At 38.8% G+C, this 21,462-nt stretch overlaps 1 protein-coding gene across 5 annotated transcripts in view; it reads left to right on the forward strand.

Moving 5' to 3' along the window:
- The window catches only part of TRPM6 (transient receptor potential cation channel subfamily M member 6), a 202,895-nt gene that overhangs the window by 71,837 nt on the left and 109,596 nt on the right, over positions 1-21,462 (forward strand). For all 5 annotated transcript variants that reach the window (XM_058695681.1, XM_058695682.1, XM_058695678.1 and 2 more), the window contains 3 exons: positions 9,019-9,098; positions 12,652-12,690; positions 18,816-18,993. In XM_058695681.1, the coding sequence (XP_058551664.1) occupies positions 9,019-9,098; positions 12,652-12,690; positions 18,816-18,993 (297 nt within the window). The remainder of the gene's footprint in view (positions 1-9,018; positions 9,099-12,651; positions 12,691-18,815; positions 18,994-21,462) is intronic.

Consider the following 21,462-nt stretch of genomic DNA (forward strand, 5'->3'; position numbering starts at 1 on the left):
CTACTTCAGGCATCATATCACTATCCGCATTGGTAACTCTTTGTTCCTTATTCCCTGAACTCTCTGCACCATATGTTTAGTTATTTCCAGAGGTACTTGGCTCTTTCATCTCTGTTCTCTGCTCCCCAGGGAACTCATGGCTTTTACCGTAAGTATTCTCAGAATTCCCTGCATGTCTAACCAGCATGGAATTCCGTCACCACTTCTCAAAACCTTTGTCATCTTTCAAGGCTTTTCCTAAGTCTCATGTCCTCCTTAAAGGTTTCCCAAATATCCGTAGGCAGAGGGGTTTCTCTTTCCAAGGAGTCCCATAGTCTGGTCTTGTGCTATACCTGTTATCTATTTATAAACATAGGTTTGTGGTTTTTTTTTTTCCCCCTTTGGTGTCGGTCTTTGGGACACAGTTTTATTTATTTTTATAAGAATAATATACGCCAACCAAAGTATTTTTTTATGTTTATTTATTTATTTATTTTGAGAGAGAGAGAGAGAGAGAGAGAGAGAGAGAGAGAGAATGAATGAGCCGGGGAGGGGCAGAGAGAGAGGGAATGAGAGACAATCCCAAGCAGGCTCTGTGCTGTCAGCTCAGAGCCCAACTTGGAGCTCAGTCCCACGAACTGTGAGATCATGATCTGAGCCAAAATCAAGAGTCAGATGCTTCACCAACTGAACCACCCAGGCAACCTCCCCACCCCCTTTTAAAATTTATTTATGAACCAAATTATTTTTGAATGAATGAAGCTCTTATTCTTAGAGGTATTGATATTTCAAAGGAAGAATGGATAAACTGTTAGAAGATATGCTACCTATGGGTTCTGAAGGGCTGATGATCCCCCATTTATCATGCTTCAGTGACATCTCTGGGATGGAGAATTTGGTAGGCACTAAAGACATCCCTAAGGCTAGAAATGAATACAGTCAAAGTTATCTTTCAAAAGTCCCTACATTGCTCATAAAGTATCGTACGTGAAGAGTTGATCTCTAATTGCTTTTTTTCTCTAGGTTGAAATGGTTTTTCAGCTGAGCAACAGATTAAATAGGGGATGTTGAAATACTACAGTGCAATTGGAGTAAGATGCACACACTAAGACAGCATGTGAGACCTAAGACCAATAAGGAAACCGTAGATCCTGTCTCTGGCTCATGTTCGTGCCCACATGTGATCACTTTGGGGCAATGGTTTTCTGTGTGTCGTTCATGGACTCCTGGGGGTCTTTGAGACCCTTTCAAAGGATCCTCAAAATCAAATAATGGTACTAAGACATTTGCCTCTTTTGCTCATTCTCTTATGAGTGTCCAGAGGAGTTTTCCTAAGGTTATATGATCAATTCACAGTACCTAAAAAGGCAGTTGGGGCACCTGGGTGGCTCAGTTGGTTAAGTGTCTGACTTAGGCTCAGGTCATGATCTTGCAGTTCAAGGGTTCGAGCCCCGTGTCGGGCTCTGGGCTGACAGCTCGGAGCCTGGAGCCTGCTTCGGATTCGGTGTCTCCCTCTCCCTCTCTCTGCCCCTCCCCCCACTCACACTCTGTCTCTGTCTCTCACAAAAATAAATAAACATTAAAAAAAATTTAAAAAGGCAATTAAAATACTACTTCCTTTTCCGATTACATGTCAGCGTGAGGCCAATTTTCTTTGTATACTTCAACCCAAACCACTTACTGCAACAGACTGAATATAGAGGCAGATGTGAGGATCTAGCTGTCTTGTCAGACATTAAAGAGATTTGTAAAAATATAAGACAACTCTCTTCTCTTTAAAATCTTTATGAATCTTACATTTTTTTTTCATAAAAAGTATGTTAACGTGTGATAGGTTTACTACTGGTATTTAAGATGAACTAAATAAATGTCTCGAAAAGTCCCAGTTCTGATTTCCTAAGTTCATAAGTATTGGTAGATACACTCATATAAATGAGAGCTTTTTGTTAATTTCTATGACTATGAAAGGGTCCTAAGGCCCAAAGTTCTGAGAACTGTCACTCTTGAACTTTGTATACTCCTGGACGTAGAATGGCATTGAAGTCGCTCACACTTAAGTTTTTTGTTGTTGTTGTTTCTTCTCGTCTTTCTTCTTTTCTCTCTTATTCTTTCACTGAAGATTTTAATTTTTTCCAAATTAAACGTGCGGTATTTGTCTCCTGATATTCAAGAAGTAAAATCCTGTTGCAGTGTTCTTCCTGCTGTGCTGCACATATATAAACCTCTCTATGGATGACCTCAATAAAATTGCCTCCAACCTGGAATTCCAAATAAAAGCATTATTGTTCCAGAGGATGGTAGGTTTCTTAAAAGTCGATTATTTAAGAGGATAGCTTCACTAATAATGACACTTGTGGTAAAAAAGAAAAAAAAGAAAAAAAGTATAGTTTCACCCCAAGAAAAGGATTTTTAGACTATGTAGTTCACTCAGCTGTAGTTTTGGTAAAGCTGTGGATAATTTAACAGGATATTTGGAGCATAAATAAAGACCATCTATGTACACAGATAACAAATTTATGGATATTTTCTACTTGGAAATTGGAGAAGACTGATTTTATTTATTGATTTATTTAAAAACATTTTTTGAAATGCTTATTTACTTTTTGAGAGAGACAGAGAGACAGAGAGAGAGAGAGACAGAGACAGAGCACAAGCAGGGGAAGGGCAGAGAGAGAGAGGGAGACGCAGAATCTGAAGCAGGCTCCAGGCTCTGAGCTGTCAATACAGAGCCCGACGTGGGGCTCAAACTCACGAACCATGAGATCATGATCTGAGCTGAAGTCAGACACTTAACCGACTGTGCCATCCAGGGTCCCCACGACTGATTTTGTTTAATTTGAAAATCTTAGCAGATTAGAGTAGTTTTATAACAAATAGGCCCAGCATTCAGTTAAATTCTGTATTTTACTATCCAGGGACAGTTGTAAAGAATACTCATAGAGGAACTTCCCATTTCTTTCCCCCTTTTCTTATCAAAATGATTTAACATGATCTGAGATTACAAACTTTTTTTTTTTTTTTAGCATGTTTTATTCCCCAGGGGACTGCATAAAGCTGAAGCCTGGGTGACAGCAGAGAAAAGGATGTCTCCTCACTGCTATTTGAAATTGTGTTTTAGGACATAATGAGGACTTTCACCAATTTGGGAAGGAGAGGGTTGGGGTAAGACATCATTTTAGTTTGAACATTTATGATACGCTCTGCCTGGCCGGTGACTGTTGAGTTCTTCCAATGCCCCATTAGGCTCTGTGGAGAAATCATAAATGTTGTACTCATGTACTTAAGAGTTTATATAATGTAGACGTTCATTCTGAAGTTCTAAATGCCTTTGCCCTACAAGGCAGGAAATGAAAATGTTGGCAAAATTTCTCACCTAAACAGGAGAACTGGCATTCTAGGGAATTGTGAGTTATTCGGTTGACATTCCATTTTTAATGATGTTAACCAAAAAAATCATTACCAACAAAAGTAGCACTCACTTTCTCCTACCCCAAAAGAAAAAACATGCAAGATTATCTTTTACGAAGTATGCCTAAATGCTGCCTGCTGGACAGATTATTTACTTGGAAACCAGTGAGATCAACTTGTGGCAGTGTAGACGAACCAGCTCCTTGGGTTTTGGTTCTTTTAGGTTTGCACACCCTTTGCCTAAGATTGTTAATCTTCAATCAAGTGAGTCCTGTGAAGCATCCCTGTAGAACGAGGACAGAACCCTGTGGAAGGCCCTGAGCTGACTCTTCCGAGTGAATGGGTTTGCTTTGCAGTGAAGCAGTTTCTCTGGGCCAACAGATTGTGTGCTGTGGAAGTCCACCTGCCTGTCCCTCGGCTTGAAGAGGCCCTTGCTCCAGAGGAGAGGCCATGTAGAAGAAATATCAAATGTCCATCTTGAGTCTGAAAATAGTATTTCTCTGGTCCATTCTGGTGCCTCCTGTGTGTCGTCGATTCCAAGATAAATAAGCTAACACTCTATCTTAAAGTAGATTACGATAATGTTAAGAGAAAAACGACTCGAGTAAGAGCAATTAATTAAGCATTGTTCATGCTGTGAGATGTATAAGATAGTGTGGGCAAAAATTGATTGATGAACAGATAAAGAAGACGTGGTGTGTGTGTGTGTGTGTGTGTGTGTGTGTGTGTGTGTAATGCAATATTACTCTGCGATCGAAAAGAGTGAAATCTTTCCATTTGCAACAACATGGATGGAACTAGAGTGTGTTATGCTAAGGGAAATAAGCCGGAGAAAGACAAATATCATGATTTCACTCATGTGGAATTTAAGAAACTAGACAGATGAACACAGGGAAAGGGAAGGAAAAATAAGATAAAAACAGAGGGAGGCAAACCATAAGAGATGCTTAAATACAGAGAACAAACTGAGGGTTGCTGGAGGTGAGGTGGGTGGGGGGATAGACTAAATGGGTCATGGGCATTAAGGAGGACACTTGGGATGAGCACTGGGTGTTCTCTGTAAGTGATGAATCACTAAATTCAACTCCTGAAACCAATACTACAGTATATGTTAACTAACTTGAATTAGAAAAACAAAAAGATAGTGTGGGAAGCATAAAAACGGGAACCTGTAGTTTCACCTGGGGAAACATTTGTTAGACATTAGATTTTTTTGTAAGTACAACCGAGTTTTTGAAAAGAAATGACCTGTAATCTGTGTACCCCTTCACTCCCAATCGCACAGCCCTCTGGATTTTAAAGAACAATCATTTGCAGAGTTTTGTTTTTTTTTTTTTAATTAAGGAATGTGTCTAAAACTGTGCCTTCTCAGGGGTGCCTGGCTGGCTCAGTCGGTGGAGCATACAACTTTTGATCTCAAAATTGTGAGTCTAAGCCCCATGTTGGATGCAGAGATCACTTTAAAAATACAATCTTTAAAATGATGCCCTCTCAGAGATTCCCCTGAGAGAGGATCTGTTTATTCTCTGGGAGCCTGAAAAGCCCCAGTGTAGAAATAGTTTCAGTGAGGACAGGGATGAATTCATATACCTTATTGATTGATAAGCTTATTATTAGTTAGTTTGTATAGCTTCTGTTGGGAGATTCGTTTTTAGACCTTTGTTTGCTATTGGCCACCCTCCCCTCAGGCCTGGCATTGTATGTACAATCTGATTATGTTTTAGAGTGAGGCAAACACAGAACCCGAGACCAACAGTTTCCCTTTTTTGTCCTCTGCCTTTCCCTCCTCTGGATAGTAATGTCAGTCAACAAACACACCCCCGCCCCCCACCTCAGTATCTATCTGTCTGCCTGTCTGTCTGTCTATCTGTCATCTCAGAAAAACACCCAGCTCTGTAGGCTGCCATGATAGCTGCAGAAATGGCATAGTCTCCACCCCCAACTACTGCCCACGACAGTTTGCTGCTCCAAGTGGCAGAAGCCACCACGCTGGACATTTGTCCTCAATGGATCTGGGCTATTGAATTAGAACGAACAAACATTTGGTTTCTAACCACTCTCTGTTGATCTGAATGTGAGAGCCTCTTCTGTATGCGCTGCATAGTGTATTAAAAAGGCTATCATTACAAGATAAAGTAAAGTTTGAAACTGGGAATTGCTTGAAACTCTTGCAAATTAGGCCTGATTTTCTTTTCCCATAGTTTTGAGATTAGACGTGAGAATTGCAGGAACAAAGTTTCCATGTTCTTGGTGTGGCACAGGTCTCCTGTTTACACCTTTGAAGGGAAAATTATGTTCATGGATTCCTGAAGTTCTAGCTTATGCGTGTTCGTTGTGTTGTTCATTCCAGTAATCACTGGGTTGGGCCCCGGGGGTAACAGAAATGACTGTCAGTGGGGCCTATGAGAGCAAGAGTCTAGTGGGGAAGGTGGACCCAGAGAAGTCATTTCTTTTAAGTATGAGATGTCCCAGGAGGAAGATTTGGAGGTCAGGAAGTATTTTCCTATGGAAGAAAAAAAAAAATCAAATTTAAGTTCCCTGGCTACCAACCAAAAGCTAATTTTTTTTTTTATATATCAATAATAATAGCTAAGCTTTAATAGACCCTTAATAAGTCCCAGGGAAAATTCTAAAGCTTTAATTTATTCCTTTCAACAGTGCTATGAGGTATTATTATTATCTCCATTTTCAATATATGACCAAACAGGCATGAAGAAATTAATTTGCTCAGATAGGCCTACCAGTCAGATACCTAATCTAGTCTCTTAAAAAGATGACAACATAGCCTGCTTAATTTGTATATCTAGTTTCCTATATTGATGACCCTTTTTGGAGCGCTTTTTAATAGTTAACTGGTGAACGTGCAGTTTAACAATACCAGTTTATTATGTTTCCTCCTTTTTATTCCAAGCTACATCAGAGCAAAAAGCTTGTCTTACCTGTCATAGAGTTGACAGCATGCGGCCTGGAGGCCTATCCGATATATTGGTTGAATCAATTTGGAATGAAGAGCTCTTTGAGAACATACTGACTTCCCTATAGCACTCTTTTCAGTACTTTGCAAAAGTTAGGTACTTAAATGCTTGCAGAATGAATAAACGAAAATGTTAGTTTTTGTAGTGGAAATAGGACTTACCAATTCCAAAAGATTGTGTCATTTCTTGTTATAGTAAGTAGATTTTGAGATTACTTTGTTGAGTTCACTCCATGGTCTGTGACTCTGAATTTTTCCAAGTTTCTATGTTTTTAGTGCTCTACCAATTTAGCAGATGGCTTTTAAAAAGCTGCTGACTATGCAAAAGGGATAAGAAGGTAGAATGATTTTGGGGGCACCTGGGTGGCTCAGTCACTTGAGTGTCTGACTCTTGATTTTGGCTCAGGTTATGAATCCAGGGTTGTTGGATCGAGTCCTGTGTCAGGCTCTGCACTGAGTGTACAGCCTGCTTAAGATTATGTCTCTCCTTGTGTCCCTCTCCCCTGCCCTCATGCTCTCTCTGTCTAAAAATTAAAAAAAGAGGGTAGAATGATTTTAAGATGACCTGGGCTTGATCTGGGAAGTTTTCCTTGTTTATAGATATGTTTAAAATGTGCAGGAACCAGTCAGTCAATGCCCACCCCCCTCCTTTTTGCTTAACAAGATCTGGATTCTGCTTATATACAGTTCCATTCAGTAGTCAGCAGTTGTGTTTAGGGTTGGTGCATATTGAACAAAATCCATGAGTTTAATATTGAAGTATACAGGGGAATCCATAAATGCCTCATTTGTAATTGTGGGGGAAGGAAAACTTTTCCCCTGCTCTCTTAGGTTTGATGGCTGGCTCTGTAATAAACTGACAGAAGAAAAGATAGACACATTTATTAATTTTTGATAGGTGCATGGGAACATAACAGGAAAACGAAAGTAAATGCCCCAAAAAGGGTGATATTTGAGAATTGATATACTGTCCCAATAGGGGAAGGGTTGGGGGTGTAGGCAATTTAGGAGAGAGTTAATGATTTGTAGAAAAGATGAATGGGCCCTTAGAAGAATAGATGGGAGATATGATAGTTTGTGACCAGGTTTGTCTGGGTGTGATGTTGACTTCTACTCCCTTGTCTTGAGATAAGAGTCAATCCTTCCTGGTTGATGAAACTCCCAGGGCTTTATGACAATTGAGTTCCTGTGGAAGATCCATCTTTAGGCAGATAGGGAGAGTTCAGCGAAAGCCTCTCACTGTACTTGCCGTTTTCCAAGTGCCTACAGCTCAAAAGAACCTATACACCAAGGCAGCATGTTTTAGGGTGGCCATGTCCTGAGCATCTGGGTCGTGAGGACAAAGTCCCAGAGAATGAGGTTGCACAGCTGGATTTGTCACCTGTTGTCTAGTGCTGTGCATTTCCTGCAACTGTAGGATGAGAACAGATGTCAGAGTGAGGTGGGGGCGGCAGTAACATGGAGTTTGAAAAGCCCCCTTGCAGATTCCCGTCCACTGCCCTTTTGTCACTGCGGTAATGCATGTGTTTATATTTTTATGTAATGTACTTATATGTTTATATGAGCTAAAATATTTTCAAATAAGAGAAGGCCAAGCTCATCAATTGGCTGGGGTCTATTGTGGCTCCAGTGTCCTCTGCTTCTGGATTTATAATATGGCCCATGGGAGAGCATGGCTGTGAGTTGAGTTTTGTAGAATGGGAGAGATTTTATTACGAGGTTGAGCGAGTACCTATGTCCCATCAGGATTTAAGGACGGTTGTAGGCTGTGCAACATGAAGCGGCACAGTCAGGGGTAATCCAGGCTTATAGAATGTGAATCAAATTGTCTACCTAAATAGAGAGGTAAACTGAGGCAAGCCCTAATGACCAGAAATTGAGTTGATTCAGGAGGAGCAAGAGAATTGCCGTTCAGGAAGCACGCTGTAGCAAGCTATACCTGAGTCCATGGAAGGCTTGGGGTGGTCTGTATTTATGGGCAAGGAGTGCAAACAGGAAGAAGTCCAGCCAGACTCCAAGTCATTAAGTTCATTGGCTTGAGGATGAGGAGAGATTCTTGGCAGATGTTCATTGGTCAGGAGATAAGTCTCAGTCTTCTGTATGTGAGGCATTTACTGGGAGTCAGTGTCTCAGTTTTTAAGCTCTGTTCTTCTGAGGTCATGTGCATGAGATTCCTCAATTCATATCCTCCAGTCCCATTTGAGATTAAAGCCCTTTCACAAAATCCTGCTGAGATTCCAGCTTCCTGTGAAATCTTCACCAAAGTGGGACTTTATGAGTGAGAATTTTGAAGTTTGAGAACTTGAAATTCACTCTATAGAACTATGGTACAAGATTTAAAAGTGACTTGTAACAGAATTAAAATGATGCTTTACTTATAACATTACTCTCTTCCTAGAGTTTTGTGCATTTATGGACATTTTGCTGAAAATGAGATTATGGATCTATTTGTGATTATTTTTGTGTTCACATTTGGTTTATTTGTGTCTGTGTTGTGTGTGATAGAAGCCAGTAAATGCTTAGTCTGTTTGGGGTTGGTCTTGACATTTTGATTCGTCTCCATGATACTTAAATATATCTTGCCTACCGGAACTACTGTATTTACACTGCTTTCTTACATAATTATAATATGAAAAATAACGACACTTTCTCTTCAGTCCCAGAAATCCTGGATTGAAGGAGTGTTCAACAAGAGAGAATGTAGCAAAATCATACCTAGCTCAAAAGACCCTCACAGGTACAATTTTTAATTCTATTTTCCATTTTAAAGCAACACTACTTTGAGGACTGTTTGTGGAAACTTAGAGATATGATTTGTCTAGAGGATTCAATAATATATATCTGTAAAGTGAGTGTTTCTTTATTTTTAATCAATGTTTCTTTTTATATATTTATTTATTTCAATGTTTATTTCTTTTTGAGAGAGAGAGAGAGATAGACAGAGCACAAGTGGGGGAGGGGCAGAGAGAGCAAGGGAGGCGCAGAATCTGAAACAGGTTCCAGGCTCTGAGCCGTCGGCATGAACTGTGAGATCATGACCTGAGCTGAAGTCAGATGCTTAACTGATTGAGCTACCCAGGCGCCCCTGTTTCGTTGTCTTTATAAAAATAATACACGATTATTGTAGGCAACCTGCGGAACTCAGGGACCTTGTTGATTTCATACTTTACTCCAACCCCAGTTGCTTCTGACCGTGCCTGCTGCTTGGTACGCTCCTGATTAACATCTGTTTAATGACCGAGGGAAGTATAAAGAAGAAAAAGTTTATCGTAATGACATCACCCTGATGGAGCCACTGTTACTATCGTGGCGGTTGTCATTTCTTTGATGCTTCTATTTCTCTTAGTGAAATAATGGCAATCAGGGGAACCCCTGCAACAAACATGATGGCGCTAGAGATCATCATGCTAAGCAAAATAAGTCAGGGAAAGACAGAGACCATATGATTTAACTCATTTGTGGAATTTAAGAAACAAAACAAATGAGCAAAGGGGAAGACAAAAAAGGAGAGGGAGACAAACTGAGAAATAGACTCTTTTTTTTTTTTTTTTTTAATTTTTTTTAATGTTTATTTATTTATTTTTGGGACAGAGAGAGACATAGCATGAACGGGGGAGGGGCAGAGAGAGAGGGAGACACAGAATCGGAAACAGGCTCCAGGCTCCGAGCCATCAGCCCAGAGCCTGACGCGGGGCTCGAACTCACGGACCGCGAGATCGTGACCTGGCTGAAGTCGGACGCTTAACCGACTGCGCCACCCAGGTGCCCCGAGAAATAGACTCTTTACTGCAGAGGATAATCTGAAGGTTACTGGAAGGAGGTGGGTGAAATGGTGAAGGGGATTAAGGGCGCATTTAGGATGAACACTGAGTGCTGTAGAGCATTGTTGAATCACTCTATTGTACACCTGAAACTAACAGAATACTGGATGTTAACTATACTGAAATTAAAATTCAAAACCTAAGGGGGTGGCTCAGTTGGTTAAGTGACTGCCTTTGGCTCAGGTCATGATCTCACGGTTCGTGGGTTCAAGCCCCACATCAGGCTCTCTGCTGTCTGCATGGAACCTGCTTGGGATACTCTGTCCCCCTTTGTCTCTGCCCCTTCCCCACTTGTTAGTTTTCTGCCTCTCTCTCTCTCTCTCTCTCTCAAAATAAATAAAAATTAAAAAAAAATAATTTAAAAACTTGAATTAAAAAAAAGAAATGAGGAAAATATCTGGTGCTGTGTCCATTCTACCTGGTTTGGATGAACAATTTACAGCTTCTGAATACTGAATATTGAAAATATTGTGAATGTTCCTTATCCCCATCTCAAGCATTTATGGAAAATCGTGACAGTTTAGGATATTTCAAGACGCCGTGTTCAGATTATGCACAGTTCCCTGTTTTACCCATATACTTTTTGTTTGAGCGGGTAGTGGATGGCAGAATGGAATGACTTGAGTTTGCTGAGCTCTTGAGAACCCTTTGGAAGCTCTACTTTTAGAACAAAGTTCAAAACAGCGGCCAGTGAAAGATAGGAGAATAAAGGGCTATGGAAAATTCCCCAGGGTAATTGGGTTCATGAAATTAAGATTGGATGGCATTGCCCTTGGGGAGTAGAAATTAAAAGGAAAAGGAAAATAGAAGAGCCATATTTTAATTGGGGGGGCACTCTATTTTTAGATCCTTTTTAGCATTTGGCCTTATGTTCATTTAAAGTTTAGAAACCACAGTTGTATGCTTATGTAGGGTAGCATGAAATTCTTGATCTTTGGGGACAACTAAAACAGTGATCCTTGCCTTTGTTAAATATTTACTAGCCCCACCCTCATTGAATTACCTGTGGTCTGTAAGCCTTGTGATTGGAAGTTCTCATTTTACCTGCTTATAAAATGTTTTACAGAATGCCAGGGTAACCTTGTTTTTTCCCTTCATCTTTTATGACATCTTGTGATGTGATGGTGGTCGCAATGGAAGGCAGACTGAGCTCAGGCAACTCCTTCTGCTTCTGTAAATAGAAAATCATTTTCATAATCATCATGTTAATGAAATGTGATAAACTATAGGCCATTAGCCCATAGATTCAAGAAGAATAGCAATGATCATAGCTCCATATTATGGAATGGTCCAAGATCTACCACAAGCAGTCTCTATTTTGTGTAATTATGAAAAAAATTAATGGATGATTATGGTTCTTCGTTTGCCAGCCTTTTTCTTAGATCCTAGTAAGAATCTCAAAATTGTATCTTTCATGAGGTTTTCTTCCTGACTGTGAACAAGAAAAAGGTGATAGTTCATGATTTTAAATTTAGATGAAAATTTATCTTTTGTTTGTTATTTTTGTAATTCCTAATAAGAAACAGATCTGATAGACTTGATGACAATGTCTTTTTCCTTCTTATTTTTAATTTGCTGGTGAAGTGAAGCTTCTGAGAAAAGACAGTCCCAAAAGGCTAGGACAGGAAGAAGTGACAGGGCCTAAATATTTGTTTCCGAATAATTTAGAATGATCCTGATTCTATGAGTACTATATTTTCTTCCATTGTTTTAACTAATATTCTCTTCTAATTGAAACTTCTTTATACCTAAAATATGATCAGTGATGATCACCATGATCCCCCAACATCAGAAGGTTCTTTTTTGAATTATAAAAAGAAAGATTAATAAAGGTAATACTTATAATCACACCAACCGTCTTTTGATTTGACAGTGTTTTATGGTTTTAAAGTTGTTTATATATAAATTTATATATAATTATATTACTAAATCATATAATATACAGCATATAAGTAATATATAATTATTATATATAATTTATAAATATATGTTTACATATTTATACTATGTAAATACATTTTCTTAATTCTCAGAATTCTCAAGAATGCTCTTATCTTCATAGTGTAATAATAATAATAATAGCTACCATTATTATATATACTGCAATGCCACCACTCTAAGACACATTACATATATTATCTCAGGTCATCCTCTTAATAACCTTATGGGGCAGATGTTATTTTCAGATGTGAACACTGGGGCTTGGAGGAATCATTGAATCAATGAGATTTAAATCCAGGTATTTAGGTTTCAAATTCAGCGTTCTGTTCATTAGGTCATGGTTGCTGCAGTCTAATTATATTTGGTAAATGACAAATGGGAATATTTGGGAAATGATACATGAGTACTAACACGTGCTGATTTTGCTAGACCTTGGAAAATAATAGATATTTACGGTATGTGCATGAAGTGTGCTTTCAAAATGTATCACTAAACTAACAGAGGTTGTGTTGTTTTTTTTTAATTTAGATGCACCGCAGGATGCCAGGTCTGCCAGAATTTAATCAGGTAAGACTTAGAGAAATAAGATTTATTTTAATATTTAGGCACTCTGTGTAAAACTTATTGGGGTAGTTTTCTCACATCTTGAATGGACTCAATGAAAGGACTTTATTGGTGGATCCTGTTTACCTCTCCAAGGGAAGTTTTAAAAACAAATGTGGGATGTTTTTGAAGGAGAGCGAGTTTTTGATTGTAATAGATTACTTGAATTACTGAGACATGTAAATGGCAAGGGCGTTCGGCAAGAGCTTCTAGCAGTTGAAATACTTGTAAAGCATTACCTTTTCATTTGACTATGTTATATTTTACTTGGATAATGAAGATGCTTTGTGCACTGTGTTTGATCTATGACTTTCAAGTGATGTGTGCTCAGACCAAGCTCTGATTCTGACACCGGTTTTGATGTGTATGTTTTTTTCCAACAGCACCAGGAAATTAAATTCTGGAGATAGTGTCACATCCTGTAGGTGAACAGCTCAGTCCTACAAGACTGCTCTTCTTCCCCGCACTTTGGGTGCCAACCCCAAGTCCAAGTTGTCACCTGTGGTTCTGAGTGGTAGGCTATAGATGAGAGATTCCCAAGGATATCTCCACGGGGTCATTTAATTTGCTAGCAAGGCTCCCAGACTCAGAGAAACATTGGCTTATGTTTACCAGTTTATTATAAAGGATATTAGGAAGGATAAACAGCTAGATAGAAGAGGTGCATAGGGCCAGGTATTTGGGAAGGGGCACGGAGCTTCAATGTTCTTTCTGAGCAAATCAGTCTTCTAACACCTGCATATGATCACCAACCTGAAGTTCTCTGAATGCCATCCTTTTCGGTTTTTATAGAGGCTTTATTACATAAGCTTGATTGGTTGAATCATTGGCCATTGGTGGCTTATCTTTATCTTTCTTATCAGCATCCTTATCTTTCTTATCACATAGGGAATTTCAAGGGTTTTAGGGACTCTGTGCCATAAATGGGAACAAAGACCAAATATATATTTATTATAAATCACAATATTACCCAAGCTTATGGGCAAAATGAACTCTTCAGCAGAATACAAATGTTAACAGTGATTTGCATTTTAAACTATCTGTTAATAACAGGTGTTACCCTTCTCTTTGTAAGTGGAGGAAAATGTAATTTCCTGAATTTTGAGCATAGTTCACATTACGGATTGACCCAGAGTTAAACTCATTTTTGTCAAAGAAAAAAATCCAGAATCCCAAGTTTAGCAAATTATGGGGAAAGGAAAACACAGTCCACGGCTGTAGGAGGAGAGGAAGTATAAGCTTGCTGGGTGTGTTGGTCTGTTCAAGCTGCCCTAACAGCGTACTACACATTGGGTGGTTTAAACAATAAAAATCTATTATTTCAGAGCCATGCGAGTCCAAGATCAAGGTGCCATTAGAGCTGGTTTCTGATGAGGTGTCTCTTCTTGTTCTGCAGGCAGCTACCTTCCCGCTGTGTCTTCACATGGCCCTTCCTCTGTGCGCTGACAGAGAAGAGAGCTTTTGTGTCTCTTTGTTTTCTTACAAAGACACCATCCCTATCAGATTAGAGTCCCACTCTTATGACCTCACTTATTATTTACTTATTTTTTTGCTGCTGAATTATTTATTTATTTATTCATTCATTCATTCATTCATTCATTTATTTATTCTTTATATAATTTATTGTCAAGTTAGCTAACATACAGTGTATACAGTGTGCTCTTGGTTTGGGGGTAGATTCCCATGTTCATCGCATGCATACAACCCCCAGTGCTCATTCCAACAAGTGCCCTCCTCAATGCCCATCACCCATTTCCCCCTCTCTACTCCCCTCCCCGCCATCAACTCTCAGTTTGTTCTATTCAACCGTCTCTTATGGTTTGCCTCCCTCTCTGTTTGAAACTATTTTTCCTCCTTCTCTTCCCCATGGTCTTCTGTTAAGCTTCTCAAGTTTCACATAGGAGTGAAAACATAGGATATCTGTCTTTCTCTGACTTATGTCACTTAGCATAATACCCTCCAGTTCCATCCATGTCGCTGCAAATGTCAGGATTTCATTCTTTCTCGTTGCCAAGTAGTATTTCACTGTATATATAAACCTCATCTTCTTTATCCATTCATCAGTTGATGGATATTTGGGCTCTTTCCATAATTTCGCTATTGTTGACAGTGCTGCTATAAACATTGAGGTGCATGTGCCCTCTCGAAACAGCACTCCTGTATCCTTTGGATAAATATCTAGTAATGCTATTGCTGGGTCATAGGGTAATTCTATTTTTAATTTTTTGAGGAACCTCCACACTGTTTTCCAAAGCAGCTGCACCAGTTTGTATTCCCACCAACAGTGCAAGAGGGTTCCCGTTTCTTCACATCCATGCCAGCATCTGTTGTTTCCTGAGTTGTTAATGTTAGCCATTCTGACAGTTGTGGGGTGGCATCTCATTGTGGTTTTGATTTGTATTTCCCCGATGATGAGTGATGTTGAACATCTTTTCATGTGTCTGTTGGCCATCTGGATGTCTTCTTTGGAAAAGTGCCTATTCATGTTTTCTGCCCTTTTCTTCACTGGATTATTCGTTTTTCAAGTGTTGAGTTTGGTAGGTATTTTATAGATTTTGCATACTGGCCCTTTATTCGATGTGTCATTTGCAGATATCTTCTCCCATTCCATCAGTTGCCTTTCTGTTTTGTTGATTTTTTTTTTTTCCTTTACAGTGTAGAAGTTTTTTTATCTTGATGAGGTCCCAGTACTTCATTTTTGCTTTTATTTCCCTTGCCTTTAGAGACATGTCGAGCAGGAAATTGCTGTGGCTGAGGTCAAAGAGATTGTTACCTGTTTTCACCTCTAGGTTTTGACAGTTTTCTGTCTCACATTTATCTTATGGCATCATTTAAACTAGTACTGTCTTATAGGCCCTATCTCCAAATACAGTCACATTGGGGATTAGGGCTTCAACCTCTGAATTTTGGGGGACACAGTTCAGTTCATAACACTGATGAAGAGTTTCCATTTGGCTAACCTCTTTTATCTTTCCTCAAATTATTTTTACTTTTTAGTAATTATTTCAAATTTGCTGACACTGAAAGGAAAACCCAAGACTATATTGAAAAGAAGTGGATGGCTTCATTTATTCCTTCTGTTTCCTACTTTATTCTCCAGAACCTCTCCCTGGCAATATTTTCCCAACCTCACAATCTTTAGAGATAACTAATGTGGATGATACTGGAAAAACATCTATTTCACACTATCCAGAAATTAAAAATGGTTGAAACTTGTAATTTTTGCACCTAACTAGGACCTAGTTTGATTTTTTTCATAAAGAGAATGAAATGTCTCAATGTCAGTTACTGAGCAGTCTATCCTAGCCATTGCTGGTATCTTCTCTGTTACATAACAGATTCCCATATGTCTATGGCTGTGTTTCTAAGCTATTTTATCTTATTTTATTTTATTTTATTTTATTTTATTTTATTTTATTTTATTTTATTTTATTTTATTTTATTTTTTTTAATGTCATTGACCTACTTCTCCTGTTCCTGGTAAATGCCACTCTGCTTCATTATTATAGTTTTGTAATATATCTTGATATCTGATAGGGCAAGTCCGCTATGCTTTATTCTTTTTATTTTTTTAAGTCATTTTACTCTTTTAAACAATTTACATATCCGTATGAATGTTAGAATTGCTTTGTCAAATTCCCTGAAAAATTCTTTTAGTATTTTGATGGGTATTTTATAGAATGTATAAAAGCAATTTGGGAAGGAACTGGCATTTAGCACCTTTACAAAGGTGATTCTCAAGGTGAGTCTTTAGTTAGTGATATGTAATTTAAGACTTCTAAAAGTTTTAACTAAAAGGATGATTATGGAAGCTTTTTTTTTAAATTTGGGGGTAATTGGTTTCTTCTATGAGAACATCTTGCCATAATTTAATGACCTGGTGAAAACTAGAATAAAACTACATTGACCCAATCAAATGGGTTAGACTAGAAAAATACTTAGAGCAAAGTGGGTTCAAACTGAAGAATAGTCCTATGAAAAGTTAGTGATTTATCTTTCCAGGTGTGAATGATGGTTTGCCTTCACTCATGTCCGGTTTGAAAAAGCCACAGTGAAATGAATCATTCAGCTTATGAATAAAATCCTTTTTCATTTTGAAGACTAACCCTGGTTCTAAAAGATGACCAGGTGATACATTTCTCTTTGATAGATTCTTATTATGTATATTTTATACATTTGAGATTATTTCTCCACCCTTTGAGTCAAGAGCCCCTCCATGCAGAACTCCAAAATGGTCCTCTGACTTCTTGTTCTGACTTCTCCTTATCATCCTGTTTTCTTGCTTAGCAGAGACCTATAACTTGTACACATTTTTATGTTGCTTTTCACACACACACATGAAAAGCCAGAATCACTTATAAAGTTGAGTAACCTCTTTGTATACAATGGGTATATGATCTGACATATTTGATGCAAATAACTTTCTTGGTCGGCAGACATATGATTTTTCATTGCCTCAGGTTTTAAGGTTCTGTGTGCTCAAATTGTAAATTTTCCTTCTGGTGCTTTCTAATTCGGGAAACACAAGAAGGTTATCATCCTTTCGCCAATATGACTATTATTATATTTTGTTAGTTTTTATGTAGTTCTAGTTTCAAAAAGATTTAACCTTTTAATTTGCTTATTTTGTTACATTGTAGAAATTATGGCTATGTATCTGAAATAGTTTTCACACCTTCTAATTATTGGCAAGAACATTTATTGACTTTTCCTTCCTTATATTACAAGTATTAATTTATTATTTATATTTATAGTCAAGGCTCATTCATGGCTCTTTTCTTGTGGCAGCTCTATGTTTACATGTTTCTCTGAAGTTGAATCTTTTTTTGCATTGATTAATATTCCTTTCAATATGCATATTATGTTTTACATGAAGACATCTTCTGACTCTCCTTAAGTATTGCATATTAGAGATTTTTAGGGTTTTTTTCTTTTTTTTTTTTTTTTGAGAGAGAGCGCACACGTACGCAAATGGGGGAAGGGCAGAAGGAGAGAAAGAGAGAGTCTTAAGCAAGCTCCACGCCCAGAAAGGAGCCCGGCATGGGACTCGATCTCACAACCCTGAGATCATGACCTGAGCCAAAATCAAGTCAGATACTTAACCGACTGAGCCACCCTGGCACCCCTCGTTTCTTTCTTTTTTTTTATTTTTAGGATAGCGTTGTTTTTTTTTTTTTAATTTACATCCAAGTTAGTTAGCATATAGTGCAGTAATGATTTCAGGAGTAGAGTCCAGTGATTTCATCCCTTACCTGTGACACCCAGTGCTCATCCCAAGAAGTGTCTTCCTTAATGCCCCTTGCCAATTTAGCTATCCCCTCCACTCTCATTTTTTTCTTAACAGCTTTGTTGAGATATAATTAACATAAACCACACATATTTGAAGTGTACAATATGATTTTTTTTTACCATCCTAACAATTTCAGTAGTGTTAATTATATTTATGTTGTACAACAGATCTTCAGAACTTTTTCATCTTGTAAAACTGAAACTCTGTGTCCACTAAACAATAATTCCCCATTGGCCACTCCTCCCAGCCCCTGGCAACCACCATTCATTCTATTTTCTGTCACTGTGGATTTGACTACTCTGCATACCTCGTATAAGTGGAGTCATACAGCAGTTGTGTTATGACTGGCTTATTTCACTTAGCATAATATCCTCAAATTTTAACCATATTGAAGCATATCCAGGATTCTTCCCTTTTTAAGGCTAGATAATATTCCATTGTATGTATATGCCACATTGGTTTGGCTATTCATCTGTCAGTGGGCACTTGGCGATTATGAATAATGATTTGGAATACTTAAATGAACATGGGTGTGCACAAGATTTTTGGTGTTTTTTTAAAACATTCCCCAAATGATTTTAATGTGCAGCCAAGGGAGAGAACCACTGAGGGTATTTCTAAACTCAGAAGACAATCTAGTGATATAAATCTAATATAAAATATTAATGTGGAGTTTCAAAAATTGTTCATTTGTATCATCTATATATTACCTAGAAAAATGTAGAAACATTACATCTATTTTCTATTTTGATATTGTGTAGTTTTCTATTCTGAAACTGGTTTTTATCCCATATTTAAGGTGTTACTGTGGGCGATTAATTGGAGACCATCATGGGATAGATTATTCCTGGACCATCTCAGCTGCCAATGGTAATGAAAATGAGCAATGGTCTGTTGAAAAGCACACAAGGAAAAGCCCTACAGATACGTTTGGCACTATTAATTTTCAAGACGGAGAGCATACCCACCACTCCAAGGTTTGCTAATAGCTCACATTATTTTGCTAGCTTTTTTTTTGTTGTTGTTGTTGTTTAAGAGAGAGAGAGTGCAATAGGGGAGAGAGGGGCAGAGGGAGAGGGATAGAGAATCTTAAGCAGGCTGCACAGTTAGCCTGAAGCCTGACATAGGGCTCGATCCCATGACCCTGGGATCATGACCTGAGCCAAAATCAAAGTCAGACGCTCAACTGACTCAGCCACCAGGCACCCCGTTTTGCTAGTTTTTAACAGAAAGTAACCACCAAATGTTTCTTCCAATTGTATCTCCAAGTGTAGGTGATCAGATGACCAGGTTTTATTGCAAAAGTGTTCCATGGTATTGACCTCTTCCCAAAAATGACCTGACTCTTCTCTTTCCTTTACGTCTGAGGGCATTATACCTTTCCAGGGTGTGGTATGGCCAGGTCTTTATTTGACCTCTTTCAGCGTGGTTATGCCTTCCCCATAGGAGAATGGCTTATTGCTCTTGAGAAAGGACTGCCCCATTTTTAAGGAATGGAGAAAAGTCACTGCCAAAGAGCAGGCTTTAGCTAAAGCATGACCATAGCAATTACCAGTAACTTGGGGCTGTTCATGCCTGCCAAGTCCTCATGAGAGGAAGTGGGGGAATTTTTCTCTGTACCCCCTGAATGATAGTCCTTGGGCTTTCCGGGCCAGTTTTCCTCCTGTTCTAATATGGAGTTTGCATGTAATTTGCATAGTTCTGACAGGTCAGGCATCTCTCAGGTGTTTTTCCTTGTGCTTGGTAATCACCTGTTTTATTAGAGGCAGATTTCCCTTGGGAACCTGCAGGGGCTTCCACCTCAGGAAAGCTTAGAATCAACTGTATCCTGGAGTGTGACCTTCAGTTGAATGAATTTGAAACAACAGTTCTTAATGATGCAGTCATAATCAAGTTTCATAATAGAGTTTTACAGTCATCTACTTTTCCAGTTATTAATCCTCTTGTGTTTGGTGTTGTATGTTGAAGTTTTCTTTAGTTGGTAGGAAAACTGCACTCATCCCCCTCTACAGTCCTTTCTGGAAGCTGACTCTTATAGAACCCCGTATATAAATGCCCCCTTAAGTTTAATCTACCTCCTTTTGCTTTTATGTTCATTCATAATCAAATCACCTTGATTTACTCATTTTTTTCCATCCATTTGGGAGATATTCATTGGTGCTCCCACTTTGCTAAGCCCCAGGGAGCATCTGTTCCATGGGAGGGGGGTGGCGCAGGGATGCTCTGGATGGGAATACCAGGGTTCTTCTAGAGAATGAAAAGGGTAACTCTTGTTTTTCTGTGTGTGTGTGTGTGTGTGTGTGTGTGTGTGTGTGTGTGTGTGAAGGAAGCCATCTGGAAGTAGGGACAGCTAAGCTGATATCAGAAAGGTGAGTGAGGTGTTTGGTGTCTGGTGAGGCAGAGGGGTAAGACCACTCTGGGCTGGTGGGAAGGCCAAGGGAGAGTATGGTACATTTAGGAGAACTGAAAATATGGTTCAACAGATCTCCTGATCACTAACAGATTTTAGGCTTAGCGTTAGACTTCATTACATCCTAAGTACCTGGAATGCATTTTATGTGATCTCTCAGAAGAGAAGAATCTACCTTTCATATTTAATACCAGAACTGCACTTCGTGTTTACAGCGAGAGGCGGGAAAGCAGTGAGAGCTGGTTATTCTTCTCCCTCCACTGCATTCCCCTTCCCAGTTTATCCCGCCCACCTCATTCCACAGAGGATTTGAGAAGAATCTATGCCAGTAAGAATCTGCCCAGTTAGTTATAAAGGAGGGGGGGGGGGGAAGTAAGTCATTAACCTTTGGCATCATCTTCGGTTGGCCTTTGGAAGAAAAGACTCCAGTGCTGATAATTTAGTTAATCAAGGTTGTTTATCTGAAATCTCTAGGAGAAATATCTGCTAGGACTAAAAGGACTTCTAGATGAAAGAGAGAGGCACCCAGGAGAGTTGAGGTAGAGAAAAGGTGAACCACATTAGAGCCTCCTCCTCTGCCTTTATTCATGTTTTGGAGCAACACAAACCCTTTCACAAAGGTCAACTTGTATTTTTTCCTACTATGTGAATATGTAAGAAGCCATGGCAACTCATTTCCCTCACCTGTAAATTGAATCCTGATTATCCTTAGGTTCTATTACATTCTGTGATGGGCTGTACCAACTCGATGTTCAGAAATTCTAACATTTTAATAAAGAGATTATGTTTTAAGAATTTCAAAGGTGAATGGACAGTTGTTTTAAGTCACTATCACATCCTGGAAGATAATGTGAGAATTCTATTTCATATGGATGAAGATCTCCACCTGTGGTTCTTTTTGGTGTAGTTTTCTAATTCATGGTTTCTTAGTGCCCTCGTTCCTATGAATCTTATTCTTGCTGTTGGCTGGCTTATGCTCGAGGATGGCAAACTCCTCTCAATATGATTTTCACAGTCTGTGTGCGGCTGCATCTGC

Source organism: Neofelis nebulosa, chromosome 12, assembly GCF_028018385.1.
Source record: "Neofelis nebulosa isolate mNeoNeb1 chromosome 12, mNeoNeb1.pri, whole genome shotgun sequence".
In the NCBI taxonomy this organism is placed as follows: Eukaryota; Metazoa; Chordata; class Mammalia; order Carnivora; family Felidae; genus Neofelis; species Neofelis nebulosa.